Source organism: Acomys minous, assembly GCF_964271855.1.
Source record: "Acomys minous genome assembly, chromosome: 12".
Taxonomy (NCBI): domain Eukaryota; kingdom Metazoa; phylum Chordata; class Mammalia; order Rodentia; family Muridae; genus Acomys; species Acomys minous.
The window spans coordinates 39,507,100-39,523,581 of NC_140493.1; the positions used below are offsets into that span (position 1 = coordinate 39,507,100).

General features: G+C 45.7%; 1 protein-coding gene across 1 annotated transcript in view; it reads right to left on the reverse strand.

The window, feature by feature from the left end:
- Positions 1-6,253: 6,253 nt before the first annotated feature.
- Positions 6,254-16,482, reverse strand: part of ANXA13 (annexin A13) — a 50,243-nt gene continuing 40,014 nt past the window's right edge. Inside the window, exons 9-11 of the mRNA XM_084748196.1 lie at positions 13,235-13,310; positions 9,964-10,076; positions 6,254-6,804 (exon numbers count right to left, since the gene is read on the reverse strand). Coding sequence (XP_084604322.1) covers positions 6,685-6,804; positions 9,964-10,076; positions 13,235-13,310 — 309 coding nt within the window. The 3' untranslated portion in view covers positions 6,254-6,684. The remainder of the gene's footprint in view (positions 6,805-9,963; positions 10,077-13,234; positions 13,311-16,482) is intronic.

The following is a 16,482-nucleotide window of genomic DNA, read 5'->3' on the forward strand; positions in this document are numbered from 1 at the left end:
CTAGGATGAAGTAACTTTTTCATAGCCTTATTGTGATCCAAATTGCGAGGATCCAACTGGTTTGATGTCACCTAGGACTACACTTCTGTCAGTAAGTCCTCCAAAAACAATGGCACTGTGAGATCTAAAGGTCTTCCTGCCTCTCTTCCTTTGGTCTCGCAGAGCCTTTGGGCTGGTCGTCATTCACTAGGACTGAGTTGATGAAGAACAAAGATATATGTGAATTTCTGGACTGTGTCAGCCTCTGCAAGGTGCTCCCACTGTGCTCTGCCATTTAGTCCACACAGATGTTCTAGAGGCGGGTACAACGCATGTACTTTGAGTCGGCGTGGTTTGCCCTTGCTGTTGTCTCGGTAAACTCAAAAGGACACTAAGCGGGCTAGAGTGAGATTTCAGTTGGTGATGTACTTGCCTTGTAGCTTGAGGACCTGAATTCCAATGTGTGTGTGTGTGTGTGTGTGTGTGTGTGTGTGTGTGTGTGTGTGTGTGTGTGTATTCCAGGTATAGTGACGCATGCTGGGGGAAGGGGGAAAGGGTGGGTCCCTGGAACCATTCTATCTGGTCAACTCCAGGCTAAAGAGAAATACTGTATCAAAAGTCAAAGTAGGTGGTACCTGAGGAACAGTAGCTATGTTGTCCTCTGGCCTCCCCATGCATGTGGTTACCTGCACATGTGCACATAAACATACATACATGCAAAAGGACACTAAATAATGATCTTTTAAAGATATCTGTTGTTAGCCAAGAGAGTCATGCTGTTTTCTCCAGGGTAGTTTGTTCTCATCCATGAAGATTCTTTTTGCCTTGGACACTTAAGTAGGAGAGCATCTGGAGTATTCCTCTCTGTGTTATAGACAGGAAAGCTGAGCCACAGAAGGGTAAAGTGTGCAGACAGGCAGGGCTAGGATGGGAGAGGATGAGCTGGTGACAGAGTCATGAGACCTTTGACTGGAGAAGCAGCGGGATGGTAATCACACGTGCAGTGATGTTTCAGAAGGGAGCCAAGATGTGCATTCAGTAGCAGCCCGCTCATCTGGCACCGGTGAGACGTATGGCAGAGCATCCGTATCTTAGCCTACAGCAGCGGCTCAGGGTAGAACATCTTAACGGCACATATATGTTTGATGTGAAAGTATACATTGATTTACTGGGAATTTTAATCGGAGATCAAACCACAGGTGGTCATGCAGTGCTGCTGTTACTTTTCTTGTGGTGACAAAATACTGGGGGGAAAGCACCTGAAGGAAGGAAGGGCTTTAGCCTGTCGCACAGTCTGAAGACATCAGTGGTGACAGCATGGAAGGAGTGTGAGGTAGCTATTCACATGATACACAAGTTACAAGGCAGGGAGAGGCAAATTCTGGTCCTCAGCCTGCTTTCTTCTCTGTATTCAGTCAGGATCCCCAGCCTGTGCACTGCTGCAGCCCATATCCAGGGTAGATCTTCCCTTGCTAGCTGAACCGTCTCTGAAACCCCCTCCCTCCGACATGTCTAGAGTGGGGTTTCCTAGGTGATTTTCTATCTAGTCAGATTGATTGACAGTGAAGTTAATCATCTCTTCCTCCTCTTCCCTCTCCTCCTCTTCTTCAGCATATTCAATTTGGCTTTCACAGGAATGAAACAGGTCTTTCTCTTCATAGATTATCAGCTTAATTAAGAATTAGTGGCCAGCCTGGCCTACAAAGAGGGTCTAGGATAGCCATGGCTACACAGAGAAACCCTATCTCAAAAAAAAATCGTGACATCATTTAACAACAGGGGCAAATACAACAGATATAAATAGGTTGAGACACAAATACAAACTGCTTTTTCAAAATTCATAATTCTCTAGAGGATAGGGAACCTCCCACACACATTCCACAGTCTGCTAGCCCATACAGCAACCATGGACCCACCAACAGGATTGGAAGGGAGAATAGGTTAATAGCTGTTGAGCCAGAAAAAAAAAAAAGAAAGAAAGAAAGAAAAAGAAAAAAGAAGAAGAAGAAAAGAAAAGGGGTTGAATGAGAAGAACTCTGGACAGATGGAAACAGATGCATTCAGTTCACACTGGTGTTTGAGAAACACGTGAAATGAACAGCATCCTTGTGTTGTAATGCTTTTGCTTTTATGGCTCTTTATTTTTTCTTCCTCTGGCCTAACCTTTTTAAAAGACTGGTTCTAATTTGAACTGGTTCAATAGGATTGGAAAAACAACAACACTGATATTGTTTTCAGGGCAGTAAAAAAAAAAATTAATACTTGGGTTGGGTTTGGAGTTCAGCTAATTAGTGCTGTCCACTTTTGGTTGGTGAGTCATATTATCCTGGTCTTCATGACCCCTCCCTGAGAGGAATGATTAAAAAATCAGTGCTTGTCTTCTGGTTTAGAGTCTAAAAAACTCCTCGGGTCTCTTTTGTCCTGAGGTGTCTATATTCTAAGCAATCCTAATGTGCCACTCATTGGAGACCAAATGTTACAAGTAACTCTCAGCCCACCGAAGCCGACAGTGATTGGCACCATACTGTATAGGCGCCCCACATAGATCACACAGCTCTTCTCACTCAGGTGCTCACAGAACAGATGGTTCCTCCCAGCTCTGGGTCTGTTTTGCTGGGAAGAGGCCCAGTCCACTCCAGAAGCTTCGTAAACTGTCCAGGGTTTGGCCCTACTTTGAGCTTGCCAGGTTTTCCCAGTTTGCGCTTATTTCTCTGATTCCCCAACCCCTTCTGTGTGAAGTCAGTATTGACTGAACAGGGTTTGAACTCATGGAGTTGGCTCCTTTCAAAACAGAAAATATTACAAAGAAGCCTGTGGAATGCTCTCTTCAGGGGCGCAAGGGCAATAATAGTACATCATACATTTAACTAATGCAAATGAAATTTATTTATACAAATTTAATCCTCTTTGCATGTGCACATGTGTGTAGGTATACTGATTGGAGATGTGCCTCCTCAGAGGCCATGTTCTTGAGTCTTGTTCATAGTGTGGACTGGTGACCTGTTAGGATTTTTTAAAAGATGGAGCCTTGTAAAAGGTGATTGGGTCAGAGGGGACTGTCTTTTTTTAAAAATTAATTAACTAATTAATTAATTAATTATTAATTAACTTTACATTCCAGTAGTAGCTCCCTCACTCTTCTCCTCCCAATCCCACTCTCCCTCCCCTACCCCCTATTTCTCAGAAAAGGGGGAGCCCCCCTACCCACCCACCCCAGCTCATCAAGTCCCATCAGAATTGAGGTCTTCCTCTTCCTCTGTGGTCTGGCAAGGCAGTCCCATCAGGGAGAAGTGATCAAAAAGCAGGCAACAGAATTCATGTCAGAGACATCCCCTGTTCCCCTTACTAGTGAACCCATATGTAGCCTGAGCTGCCCATTGGCTACATCTATGTAGAGGACCTAGGTCCAGGCCATGCGTGGTCCTGGGCTGGTGCATCATCCTCCACAGGCCCCTCTAGACCCTGGTTAATTGGCTCTGTTGGTCTTCTTGTGGCGTTCTTGTCATCACTATGTCTTTTTATCTTTTGCCCCACTTTTCCTCTAGACTCCCTGTGCTTTGCCCAGTGTTTGCCTGTGAGCCCAGCATCTGTTTTGAACCACAGATGTGTGAAGACTCTCAGAGGACAAGTCTGATAGGCTCCTATCTGCAAGCACAGCAGAATTTGACACTGACAAGTTCGATGTGGCCGAATTGCTAAAATCATATAAAAGAAAACACTAATAAACATGACTATTATCAACTCTCTGGCCTTTTCTAAGTCCCATATTCCTATAATATAAAGCCTGTAGTATTTCTGAAGGAAAAAAGAAATGCTTGGCAGCAGAATATCAAATATATTGGCCTCTCCATTGTAAACAGCAGACAAGTTTCTAGCAGTTGTCAGGAGAGAGGCCTAGAGGTAGAATGAACCTAATTACTCTTCAAGTTCTTATAACCTAAGAGCAGACATATGAGTGATTCTACTTTTATAAGACACACTGTGCCCTGGGAACACTGGGCATGAATGCCAATCGCTGACTGGAAGAATATAACTCTAAAAAGAGTACACTATCTATGTAAACCTTCGGTGGCGTGAATAGGAATGCCCCCATGGTAGGCTTAGGCTAATACATTTGAATGCTTACTCATCATGGGGTTTCACTATTTGAGAAAGATTAGAAGGATTAGGAGGTGTGGCCTTGTTGGAGAGGATGCGGACTTGTTGGAGAACGTGTGTTACTGAGGTTAGGAGGGTTAGAAGTTTCAAGAAGTCCACACCAGGCTCAGCTTCTCTCTCCCCTCCCTCTCCTTCTCTGTCTCTCTCTCCTCTTTTTTCCATCTTTTATTTTTATTATGTTTCTTTTTTTAACATATACATTTATATTATTACACATGAATAAAATAATTTACATATGTCAGGAAGAACCATGAGACAATCAGGAATTATATAAATGTTACATTCATAGTGATTTGGCTACTTGTCTTTGGCAAGCTTGAAGTAAACATCTTTCCTATCTTGTTGGGTCTAAATTTCTGAATGAAGATTAGTGTCTATCATATCTCATCACTATTAACTTAAACCGTCTGTCTTGATCTAAAAACATCTTGACCCCTAACCTACTAAGTTTAATTGTAAGACTACACTATCTGGTCTTCAACCCCATCAGATATTTGAGAAGGTATAAAACTTAAATACCTGAGTGAACTGAGGGGACTGTCTTGTAAGGACAAGGGCTTCTCATTGTCATGAGACGTCCTAGGGGATCAGACTGCTGTAAGGTAGCCTGGCATCTCTCTTGCTTCTTGGCTCACACATGTGTGCCCCTCCTGTGTGTGACTGATGTCCTTCCTGTGTCAAAGGTCCAGCCCTGATCATGTTCTTTGCTCATGTTCACATCCCCCATGACTGCCAGTGTTCAAAGGATAGAGTCCCTACCTTGGGAGAACATCCATTGCTCCTGGGGTCAAAATACAATCTCAGCAACCTTCCTGTAGCCTTGCTAGCCTGTGCTTTTCACAACACCCATGTACCAAGACATCTGTCCGCTAATGCTTCTTGGCCTCTCAGCCTACCAGAGGCCATACCCTTGAGGAAACTGTCAGTGGCTCCTCAGCCAGGCATGAGGCTCGTTTGCTCCTACCCCACCCGCATTGGACGCTGACTGCCTTGATCAGGAGCGTATCTTATGCAGGCAGCCACAACTGCTATGAGTTCACTAGTGCAATGTTAAGTCATGTTTGGAAGACACTGTTTTGCATCAGTGGCTCTTACAGTCTTTCCGTCTCCCTGTCTGGGATGTTCACGGAGCCTTGATGGGAGGATATGTGATCCAGGTGCCCCGTTTATGTCTGAGCGCTCTGTAGAGATACCTCTTCTCTACATTTTGACCTATCTCCTCGTCTTAGTGTACTTACAGCATCCTGTGCCCTGATGGAGCCGTCTGTTCTCAGCACTGGCTGGGAAAGACTCTACATTAGAAGCGGCCCATGTTCAACTTACCTTTGTGTCAGTGGAGCCCACCACAGTGAATGGAAGACCGAGGAATAAGCACTGACTGGCTACTGACTCGCTCTCACACACGTTCTCAGAAAAGTAAGCTGGTCAGTAGCTTGATTTCTGTAGCCATCCAGCTTGGGATATGAATCCTAATTCTGGTGTTTGCAGATGGAGTTTTAGCCAAGTTACTTAACATCTTAGCTTCTTCAACTCCTAAGTGGAACTCATACTAACTCCATAGGGTTATGGATTAAGTATGAAGTTGTGGTACTTAGCACTACCAGGCACAGACCTCATCCAAGACAGGTCAGCTGGCTGGCTCGCCTAAGGTGTCCAAGTTATCCTGACAGTCTCTGAGTGGCTCTATGTGGCTACAAGACTAGCATCTTGGAAAGGAGATTCTATAATCACAGAATTAATCCACCCAGAGAGGCAGGGCATTGACCGTGATCCCATTGGCACCCTGCTTGGCCTAACTGGATTGGAAGATCAGAAGGAAGACAGATTGGAAGATCAGAGGTGAGAAAACCTAACTGACCCAGGGACAGTGTGGGAGTTCTGTGTCTAGTCACATTTCACACAGGCGGATCTTCTCTTTCCTCTATGCCGATCTTGGTGCCATCCCTGGTGATTTGCTAATAGATGTTTGCAATCCCCCAGTACATTTGGACTTCACAAGTTCTCTGTTTCCCAGGCAAGTACCCAAGTTCATCAAACTAGTTTGGAAAAGCAGCTGATGGAGGCACAAACCATAACTGTAATTAACAGAAAGGCTTTGAAACTGAATACACAGAAGGGAAATGAACAAACGGTTTAATCTTGTCTTTACTCTGCTTTAGCCATTTAACCTCTACTTTGGGTCTATACATCTGGGAGGCATATAATTTTCTCAACATTTTATTATGAATGTTCAGGTGGTTGGTTTTTTTTTTTCCACCAATTGCTGATTTTATTTGTGCTTAGAAAGCACTCACTGAAAATGCTAAAGGAAGGCTGGGAGGCTGTTTAGGTTCTTGCTAAGCCAGCATTCAAGGTGAACTGCTGGAGCATTTTGAAGGATGCTGCTCTTGGCTTCAACAGCTTGGCCTTGGGGCTCCATTTAGACTGATGAGCAAACAACCTAGGAGGTGAAAGGTTTCACCCAGTTGCAAATTTGACTTGCTATGGTGAAGAATCCTGATAAGGCGCCCTCCCCACACTGCCGCATTGCTGTTGCTCAGCTGTGGGTCAGTGCAAGAGAGCCACCAGCAGTTTCTGGAAGTCCCCAGAGGTGTCTGAGCGAACCATGTCAGAGAGAGACTTCTGATGCTTCTCCAGGAACTTGGCTTTTATCCCTTGCAGGTCCACCTGTGGGAATGATGACAACAGAGTGGGTGACAGCATTGATAGGTTCGTGTTTGTTGTAAATGGCAGGTACCCTCCTGTGCCATCATATTCATTTATTATATCTATAGCAGACCTTGCGGGACTGGGCTGGCATTTACATTTGACAGATAAGAAAAGGAGAGCCTACCTTAGCCCCCTAAAAGTAAAGTATCTCTTTATGTGAATATGTACACACACACACACACACACACACACACACACACACACGTACACACACACACACCACTTATTTCAATAAGATTTTATTTATGGAAAGTAAAATTTAAATTACATATTTTTCCATGTGTTATAAAATATTTTTTTTCTGAATGTGTTATAGGTACTTGAAAATGGCTCGTTCTTGGGTAGCAGAGCCATATTTGCTTTCCAAGACACCATCTGATAGCATTTGATAGAAGGTAAGAGGATTTTCCAGATGGAGGTTTGAAATTAAACATCAATCAATGGCTGGAGAGACAGCTCAGCAATTAAAAGCACTGACTGCTCTTCCAGAGGACCCAGGTTTTTTTTTGTTTGTTTGTTTTTTTGAGGACCCAGGTTTGATTCCCAGTACCCACGCGATAGCTCACAGCCACCTGTCGTTCCGGTTCCAAGGGATCCAATGCCCTCTTCTGGCCTTCCTGGGCATCAGGCATATGTGTTGCAGGGACACACTTGTAGGAAAAACACCCACACACATAATATAAATAATAATTAAAAAGAAGAAATTATGTACTGCTTCCTTGTGCCAGACCAGGAAGGATAATAGTTCCAGTTAACACATGTCAAACTGATCACTATTTGTAGGACTTACTTTGATTCTAATTCATAGAAAGCTTAAGAACTCAGGGGTTGGGGCTGGAGAGATGACTCAGAGGTTAAGAGCACTGACTGCTCTTCCAGAGGTCATGAGTTCAATTCCCAGCAACCACACAGTGGCTCACAACCATCTATAATGTGATCTGATGCCTTCCTCTGGCCTGCAAATGTACATGCAGGCAGAGCACTGTATACATAATAATAAATAAATAAATAAATCTTTAAAAAAAAAAAAAAAGAACCCAGGGGCTAAAGGAAGGTCAAGAGGAAAACAGCCAAACACACTGTTCTGCATTAGATTCTTTCAGCTGTAAAGGAGAGAGAGCTACACTAGGGGAGGAAAAAGGTAATTTCTGACAGGACGAAACAAGTCCTCCAAAGAAACAGTGTTTTGTTTGCCGCATTTTGGTTTTGGTTTGAACTCTGCCTTCCACACCAGGCCTAGACACCATAGACGAGCATCTGGTCTATGCTTCAGTGAGAGGTGGTACTGAAAGAGACGAGGGAAAGGTAGGAGAGAGTCGGGGAGTAAGGATGTTCTTGAAGCGGATGCAGCTCTCAAGGGAGAGACTACTGGAGAGCAGATGCTGTGAGCACCCCTGCTGCCGTGCTTGGGTGTCCACTGCCTGGCTGGATGCCCAGTCCTGGGGGAGGGGCAGAACAATGGAGTACGGGATTGGGGCAGCTGGCGTTTTGTTCTAGTGCATGTGGACGATTGGAGGATCCCCTAAACAGACGTGCACCTGGCCCCCAAGCTTTCCAAAGAGACTGGCCACCTGTGGAGTTCACCCATCCTCACAGGCGGTCCATTCTGAGATGGAGTCAAGCATCCCGTGGTCTGCGTCCTAGTGGACACAGAATGCTGACAAGCCTTCCGGTGGGATCCAGTCTCTCTCAGGGTCCACAGAACCCTGTTTCTCTTAAGACCTCTTTGGAGCTAGGAGCTGTGTTGCTGAGAGCTGGAGAGACAAGGAAAGCAAGGCCCCCCCTCCTTCCCCCCGAAGGGAGGGAGAGAGAGACTCAGAACAGAGGGAGGGAAAGCCAACTCCAGGGGCAAAGAGGCTGCTGGGGTGTGGGGAGCATAGAGGAGGAGGAGAAAGAGGGGGAGGAGAAATTCCAGGAACAGAAATAAAAACGAAAGAACCGCCTTGCCGTGAAGCTATATTTAAAAACAACGTCAGATGTTTTAAGTGTTTGTTGAAAGGCACGGGTCAGAATTTGGGTTGGTACCTCTCTCCCTCCCGGCTGATGTCTGTGGTTTGCAGCCGCTCAGCTCCCTTCATTCTCCGAGGCCTCTGCCGCTGCAGGGACATGCCTGCCACTTCCCCTTCATTTCACATCCCCTTCAGACTGTGGGCCACTCACCCCCCCAACACACACACACACACACACACACACACACACACACACACACACACACACACACACACGCCAGCCCAAGGCGTTTTCTGTGAAGCTTGGTAGGTGATTCCAAGTTTCTGGCTACTCTTTCCATTCTCTTTCTGACGCTCGCATTCTTCTCGGAGATGGGGTGCAAGCTGGCTCTTAGGGAGTAAAAGAAGCCCCAGTCTTTTTATATGTGAAGTATCCCTACTCATGTAGTGTGTAACGAGATATTCACTATTATCTGCAGCTGTTAAATTTGAGTGAGGAGTAACGCTAATCAGACAAAAGTGTGTCTAAAATGGCTCTTTGAGAGGGCTAGGATTGGGGAAAAAAAAAAGCCAAGAAACTGTTTTGTTGATTTTTGGGTGGGTGGGGTGGGGGGTGTTTTTTTGTTTTTGTTTTCTGAAAGACCATTCTTGTAAGGTGTGTGCTCTGTTAAGAGAGTGAGGAAATCATTTGTGCGTTATCTCTGTCGTGCTGCAGGGTGACCCCTTTCCATGTCTCTGGTTTGTCTTCCTTAAAATAGAGCTGGGTGTAGCTGTGCTACCTTGGAAGAACTCCACCAGTTCCCCCTCACAGAGCGCCACCAGCTCTCTGGAGCCACAGATGACAAAAATAGAATCAACTCTCAGTATTGTATTTTAATAAAAAGGAGAAGATTGAAGGCAAGTCCAGTGTGTTCTGCATATTCTGGGAAGGGAAGGGAAGGGAAGGGAAGGGAAGGGAAGGGAAGGGCTATCTTTGTCTTACATTCTTGAGAAATAGTATAATAATAATAATAATAATAATAATAATAATAATAATAATAATGATAATGATAATAATAATAATAATAGCAGCCAATGACATCAGTGGGGGAGGGGAAGATGCTGAAGTTTTTTTGTTTTTTTTTGTTTTTTTTTGTTTTTTTTACGTCAAGTGTGAAGTGTGTCTTACCTCAGCCCTGGTCACAATGATGCGAATTAACGTCTCCTCATCTGTCCCCATACCCTTCATGGCTTTGTATAGTAGGTCAGCAAAATAGCCCTCAAGGTCCTGGGCACATCTCACTGGGAGGGAGGGAAAAGGAAGATGTGAAACGTTCTTGTGGTTTGGTGACCAACAGGGGGACCCTGTCTACGCACAGTGTCTCCTGTACCCGTGGGACTTCTGGACTTGACAGGAAGAGGTTTGGAAGGATCTGACTTTTTACTGTTGTGAAATGAGATCTAGAAGGTTGCTTGTGTCAGCATAGCATGGCTCTTCAATCAGAGCTGGGTCAAAATACCACTGGAGAATGAGGAGGATGGCATCTATTCTCTGCAAGCCCTGGGGAAGAATGGGTCCTCCTCACGCCCATGCTGTGGGGGTCTGGAGTCTTACTCATGCACATAGCTGGCGCTGCACAGTGGAACCTCTGGGGCTAGAGCAGGGCTCCGTGGGAACACAGCTTGGCCAGCAGCCTTCCATAATAGAACCTCATATCTAGAAGGTTTGCTCAGCTGGACCACACCCTGCTTTGTTCAGCAACCTCTACACCCTTTGTTCTCCTTACTGCATTTGTTTGGGTATCTTCTGTTTTCCCATCTGCAGGTCTCCAGCATCTTTTATCTGGTATGTGAGACAAAGATGTCTGTCCCTGTTACCGAAGATCCCTTCTATGTTGCTGCTCTGCATTCTTTTCTGGCCCTCCCCCTGCCTGCCATCTTTGCTGTTTCCAAACTGATGAGGCTTGGTGTTTGCTCATCAACCAGGCAATTGGGTGCATCTTCACCCTGGAGGAAAGTCAGAACTTCCTGCCCATCCTCCTAGGCTTGTAGGCATCCACCACTACAAATGCTTAAGAGGAACAAACCATTTGCTCTTTAGGTTGTTGGCAGTTTCCTAGAAATCTTACTGGTATTTTGTTTTGAGATAGCCCAGAATAGCCTCAAACTCAAGTAAACCCCCTGACTTTGATGAGAGGTACAGTGCTAGAATTACAGCAGTGTTTCAATGCTAGTACAGTGATGAATTCAACACAAGTGTGCAGTGTGAACCTTTGTCTGCTCTGGAGCAGGGCTTTCATTCCCCAGGTCACAATCTGTGTGGCTGATGCTTCTGAGCAAAGGGGAAGAGCAGAGCCTGGGGTCAGGAGCCAATCTCCTTTAGTTCTCAGGCCATATGGCAGCCACCCGAGTTTCAGTGGAACACTCAAGGGCCAGATGTCTAGTGTCTCTATCTCCACACTCCACAGGTGGGTAGGAAACCCCTGTGCTACGTTGACAGGTGCATACTTGAGGCTCACTATGGTCCCCAGGCCATTTGAGCTGCTGGCATCCACAAGGTTTTCCTATGCCACATAACACTGATGAATATCCAAAGGCCATCTTTCTGTTAGTAGGAAGTAGCAGGAATCCCTCAAAAGGCTGGACCAGGACAGCTAGGGAATAGCTGTAATAAAACTGTTTGCATTGAGTGGAAGCGACGACAGCCATGGCTCTGCATACCTTGCTCCTCTTGCCTTCGAGGAGTAGGGCTTTGAAAACTGTACTGAACACAAAACCATCACTGGGAGTGTGTGACAGTGGCTTTCCAGGCTGCACCCCACTTCTGCTCTCTCTGCGGTGAACCTGGGGGTGGGTTCAAGACATTTCCCTAACAGGAGATTATTTTAAGGCAGGTGGCTCATGGGCCCTATTCAAGAAATGTTCATAGTGGTGATCATGTGATCTCAGCCCCTATAGATCTGAGCAGTTAAGTGATGTCTTTACAAGGTAAGTGAAGTAGGGTTACAGGCGTCCAGAGAACACACTCATGAAGCTATTTCTCTATTTGTGAGGTGTGTGTGTGTGTGTGTGTGTGTGTGTGTGTGTGTGTGTGTGTGTGTGTGTGTGTTCTTTGTGGATATTCAGGCCCTCACAAGCAAGAACTGGGTCTTTTCTGCCTCTGATCCTACACCAAGCACAACTCTGGGCCAGGCAGGTGCCAGGCAAATGCTGTCACTGAATGGTGACAGTTGACTGTTCTGAATGGTGGCGTTGGTGTCTTCTTAATGTGCTCTGGGGTCTTTTTGACTCTTGTATCACAAGTACAAGAAAGGTCTGGACCCTTAGAACAAGTCATCGGGTCACTCCTTCGTGAAGCCAAGAGGACAGCTGTCCACACAGGGCTCTTGGGTGTTCAGTGTGGGGCATGAACAGAGTAGGTAAGGTTTGGGGTTCTGTGCATCAGTTTGATGTTTGCTAATTTGAATGTAAAATGAGCATAGTTAGAAAAAAAGGTCAGCTGCCAGTATTGTTTAAAATAAAACTATGAATATAAAACATCCTCAGAACTCCACAAAGGAGTTTGGCAACAGGAGCACATTTTTTAGGTTCCAGAGCTGTTTGGTTCTTTTTCTTCTGGGGGACACATCTCTCCATTCCTGTGCCATTTGTGATGGACTCCCTACCACAGCAATGTGGACAATGGACAATGTCTTCATTCCAGGACTTACAAAGAGGAAAAGGGAGCATGCCAGGCATGGCCCTGTGCCCATCTCTCTGCTATTTCCTGGCCTTGGGCAACACCTGAAGAGAAGAAAGTCCTGGGGTTGACTTGGCATGGCCCAAATCTAGCCTCCCTACCCTCTGTTTCTAAAGCGACTTCATTCTTTGGGAACATTGAAGGGGGAAAAGAAACCGTCTGGCCACCAGACATGTGTACGAACATGCCCACAGGTCCTAACTGTGGGCACTTTTCAGTGTGTATCATATGAGCTGCATACTGTTACTTGAGCTTAGATAGTAGACTCAGGCTTTGGATAGATGCTCCCAGGGACCCATACTCTCTGTACTATCAAAGGAGATACTGTGATGGAATTCACTTAGACACTCTCTTTAGGATCAGGCACTCAGTGCCAGTGTTGCTTGCTGACTGCTAACAGCTGGGTCCCTTCTCAGAAGTCACCTTCCAAGAACGAGCTGCCTGCTCAGTGTTGCCAATGGTCCTGGGCTACACAGCCTGTGTCCAGTGACTGGTGCCATCATTAACAGAGCACAGAGACTTGCCTCCTTACTTCACTTTGGACATCCCCACCTTCAGAGCTCCCTGGGGAACAAAAGTTGCATCACATCCACCTTCTGCCCTGTCCAGCATTGCTTAGATGTGGTGCTTCCAAAATTACTCCAGTCAGGAGACCTCCATATCTCTGAACGGTTCCCAGGAGCCCAAGCTAGGACAGCTCTCTCTCCTGATTTTACTTTACCTATAGTTAAATAGGCCTTCTTCAAGTCTCCTGATGTCTCTTCTTCGATGGCTTCTTCCATGCCTTTGCCAATGAGCTGGAGAGAGAAAGAGAGAGAGAGAGAGAGAGAGAGAGAGAGAGAGAGAGAGAGAGAGAGAGAGAGAGAGAGAGAGAGACAAAGCCCAGGCATTACTGCAGGCTTTGCTGTTAGCCTTCAGCTTCCCTCAGAAACAGTGCCAGATTCAGTGCTGTGCCCCTAAGGGTGCCTATCCTGCCTCTTGCATCACAAGATGGGATGATGTACCAGCCTTCCCTATTCAAAAGGGGGCTCTCGGCCCCACTCAATGTCATTTCTTTTAGCTTCCATTTTCTCATCTGTACAACTAGGAATTGGCAGGATAATGGATATGTACTACAACAATATTCTTTTGTGTATGAGTTTATATGTGTAGCATATGTGTATCTCCCTGTGTGTGTATGGGGGGGGGCAGGGAGGGAGGGAGGGAGAACACCCATTAACATTGACAGACAGTGTGTGCAGAGGCCAGTGGAGGATGACTGGTATCTTATCATCATTTTCCATCATCTTCCTTTGAGACAAGGGTGTTTTACTGAACATAGAGTTAGGCAGGTCATCAGGCAGCAGGGCCAGGCAATCCTGCCTCTCCATCACCCTATACCCTTGCCATATCCCTGAGGTTACAGGCATGTCTGGCCATTCCTGGTGGCTTTTCACATGGGTATGAGACTCAAATGTAGGTCCTCATGCCCACTCACCAAGCACTCTTATCTATTGAGCTGTATCCTCAGCTTGCAACAATATTAATTTACATTATATGGCATCCTAGTTTCCAAAATGTTTTCTATCTTTTCCATTGCAAGTTCCTGGAGGCTGTGGCTGAAACTCTGGCCCTGGTCTCCTTCTTCTCACCTGTCTTAGCCCTGAAGACTCAATCACTTACAGTTTGGGTAAAGTTTGAGGCGAGGCTACGCAGTTCATGATGAAACTAGATCTAAGGTTCATAAAAGAGTGAGGCTTCAAGGGCTGGAAGCCAGGGCTGACCACATCAAAATGTCATTCCCTTTACTGCTGGGTGATTGCTAATGGTCTTATACATTCACCACTGGCTCACGTCGCTTGGCACAGTATTACACACTAGGTTTCTTTCCAAATATTTACAGAAACTAAAGTTAAAGTAAATTGTGCCTGTCCTTAACACAAATACTGTCGGGGCCAAGCTCAAGGAAGGCAAATAAAGAGAAAGGAGTGTGCTGGCTTTGAGGGTTTTGTCTCTTTCTTAGAAATTGTCTTTGAGGACAGGACACAGTTGATCCTCAAAATAATTGAGACATTTGAGTACACACTAGCAGAGTTTGGGGCTTTTACTGGAAAAAACAAAGGCAAACAAACATTCTTTGTGATGTAAGGACAATATGTGTGTGTAAGTGGGGTGGAGTGGGGGAGTGGTAACAAAGGGTCTGCTCTCCACTCACATGTCTGGAAGTCTTTTGTAAAGCCGAGGGCACCAGATCACAAGGGAACAGAAGCTTTCAGGCTCCCCTGCTCTGAGCTCTGGTCCACCTTTCTGGGGTTTGATGTGGCAGTCAGCGCTTTGGGAGGGGGTGGGTATCACTTCCCCAGGACCTGGGCTCTTTGTTGTGCAGACCGAGATTGTATTTCATGAGGATGTTTTGGTCACACGGGTCTGGGTGAACCCCAGCACCCTCTGCCATGAAACCACTTTTTGTTTGTATTGTTCGGACTGAGCCAGAACAGTGGCTTTCAATTTTCTGTAGACTCTCAGCCTCCAAAGCAGACAAGAGTTGGAGAGGTGCATTTTTGAAGAGGCAGGAGGTGGGTTCCGTACCTGAGTCTAAGCATCAATGTCATGCTCTACTGTTGAAAGGGGTGTGTGTGTGTGTGTGTGTGTGTGTGTGTGTGTGTGTGTGTGTCTTCTTTATGTACCTCTAGGGGGCGATATTCACATAATGCCTTTTCTCTTCCTGCTTCACCCATCACTGGCAGCTGCTTAGGGGTCTGAAGACAGTGAGCTGGCCCATGCTATTGGGATCTTCCTTTGCAAACTTTTCTTTTCAGTTCTTCCAATACCTGGTTCTTAAGGTGCTCTTTTTTATCTTTGGGCCAAACTAGTCTCAGAGACTAGATAAACGGGTGCCTGTATGGCGCTTATAGGAAAAATAGGGGACACATGTTCCTCTTTCCAAATGCACTCCCCCAATCTGACAGCATGCCAGCAGTGAAAGGGCCAAAGCCTCTTGCATGGACTCATCGATATTTACGTGAAGACGCGGGGTAGTGGTGCCCACGACACAGAGGCGGCAAGGCTGTGCCGTGGGTGTGTGAGCATACTGTTCTTGCTGATCCCCCGTGTGCAGAACTTACTTTGGCCCTGTAACTGTGTCAGTATTTTATGCTTAATCAACTCAGGACTGTGATCCCTTTGCATGCTGTGGCAGTTTGAGGTCCTGTTGCTCGATCTGGAACTGATCTGGGGTGAGTCAGAAGTTAAGACTTGGACTTAGAAGGGGGGAATAAAAAAAGACAGACCCCTGAGGTGTAATGCCAACATTAAATCCACCTCTATTCCAGGACGGTGTAATACATAACAATCCAGTGGTGGCATACTGGCATCTTTGTGCTCTTGGCCAGTGACTATGCAAGGCTTACAGGGCCTGGTTTCTAACAGCACAGTAATCTCTTAAAGAAAAATAACAGTCAAGATCAACAACAGGGCAGCAAGGCTTTGGGGGCTGACTTAGAGCTACTTTTGTATAAATGATCATGAAATCACATGATTCCCAATGTGTTCATTGTCACTGTTGGTTTACAAAGGGAAACGACTAACAATTGCTAGTATTTATTGAACACCTACCCCAGGCCAGGTATTCAGTGCTTGCTGTTGTTCATTCATTGAATCCTTGCTAATCCCACCCAGTAAGGCCTAATTCTGTAGGTATTATCAACTCTGTTTTACAACTGGGGAAACCAAGGCATAGAGCCCCAATAACCTGAACAAGGTTAAGCCTAGAGCTCACTTCTCAAGCTTTAGCATGCCTCAGATTCAAGACCCAAAGCTGAGGAAGTGTGGTTCTGTAGGACCAAAGAGAGGACTGAGAATTTTCATTTTAATGGCTTCTCAAATCACTATGATGTTATCGATTGGAGACAAACTTTATGATAATGGCCTGGATTCTAGTCACTTGTTTTCACTATTTTACCAATGACACTTGTTCATGGTGTGTGTGTG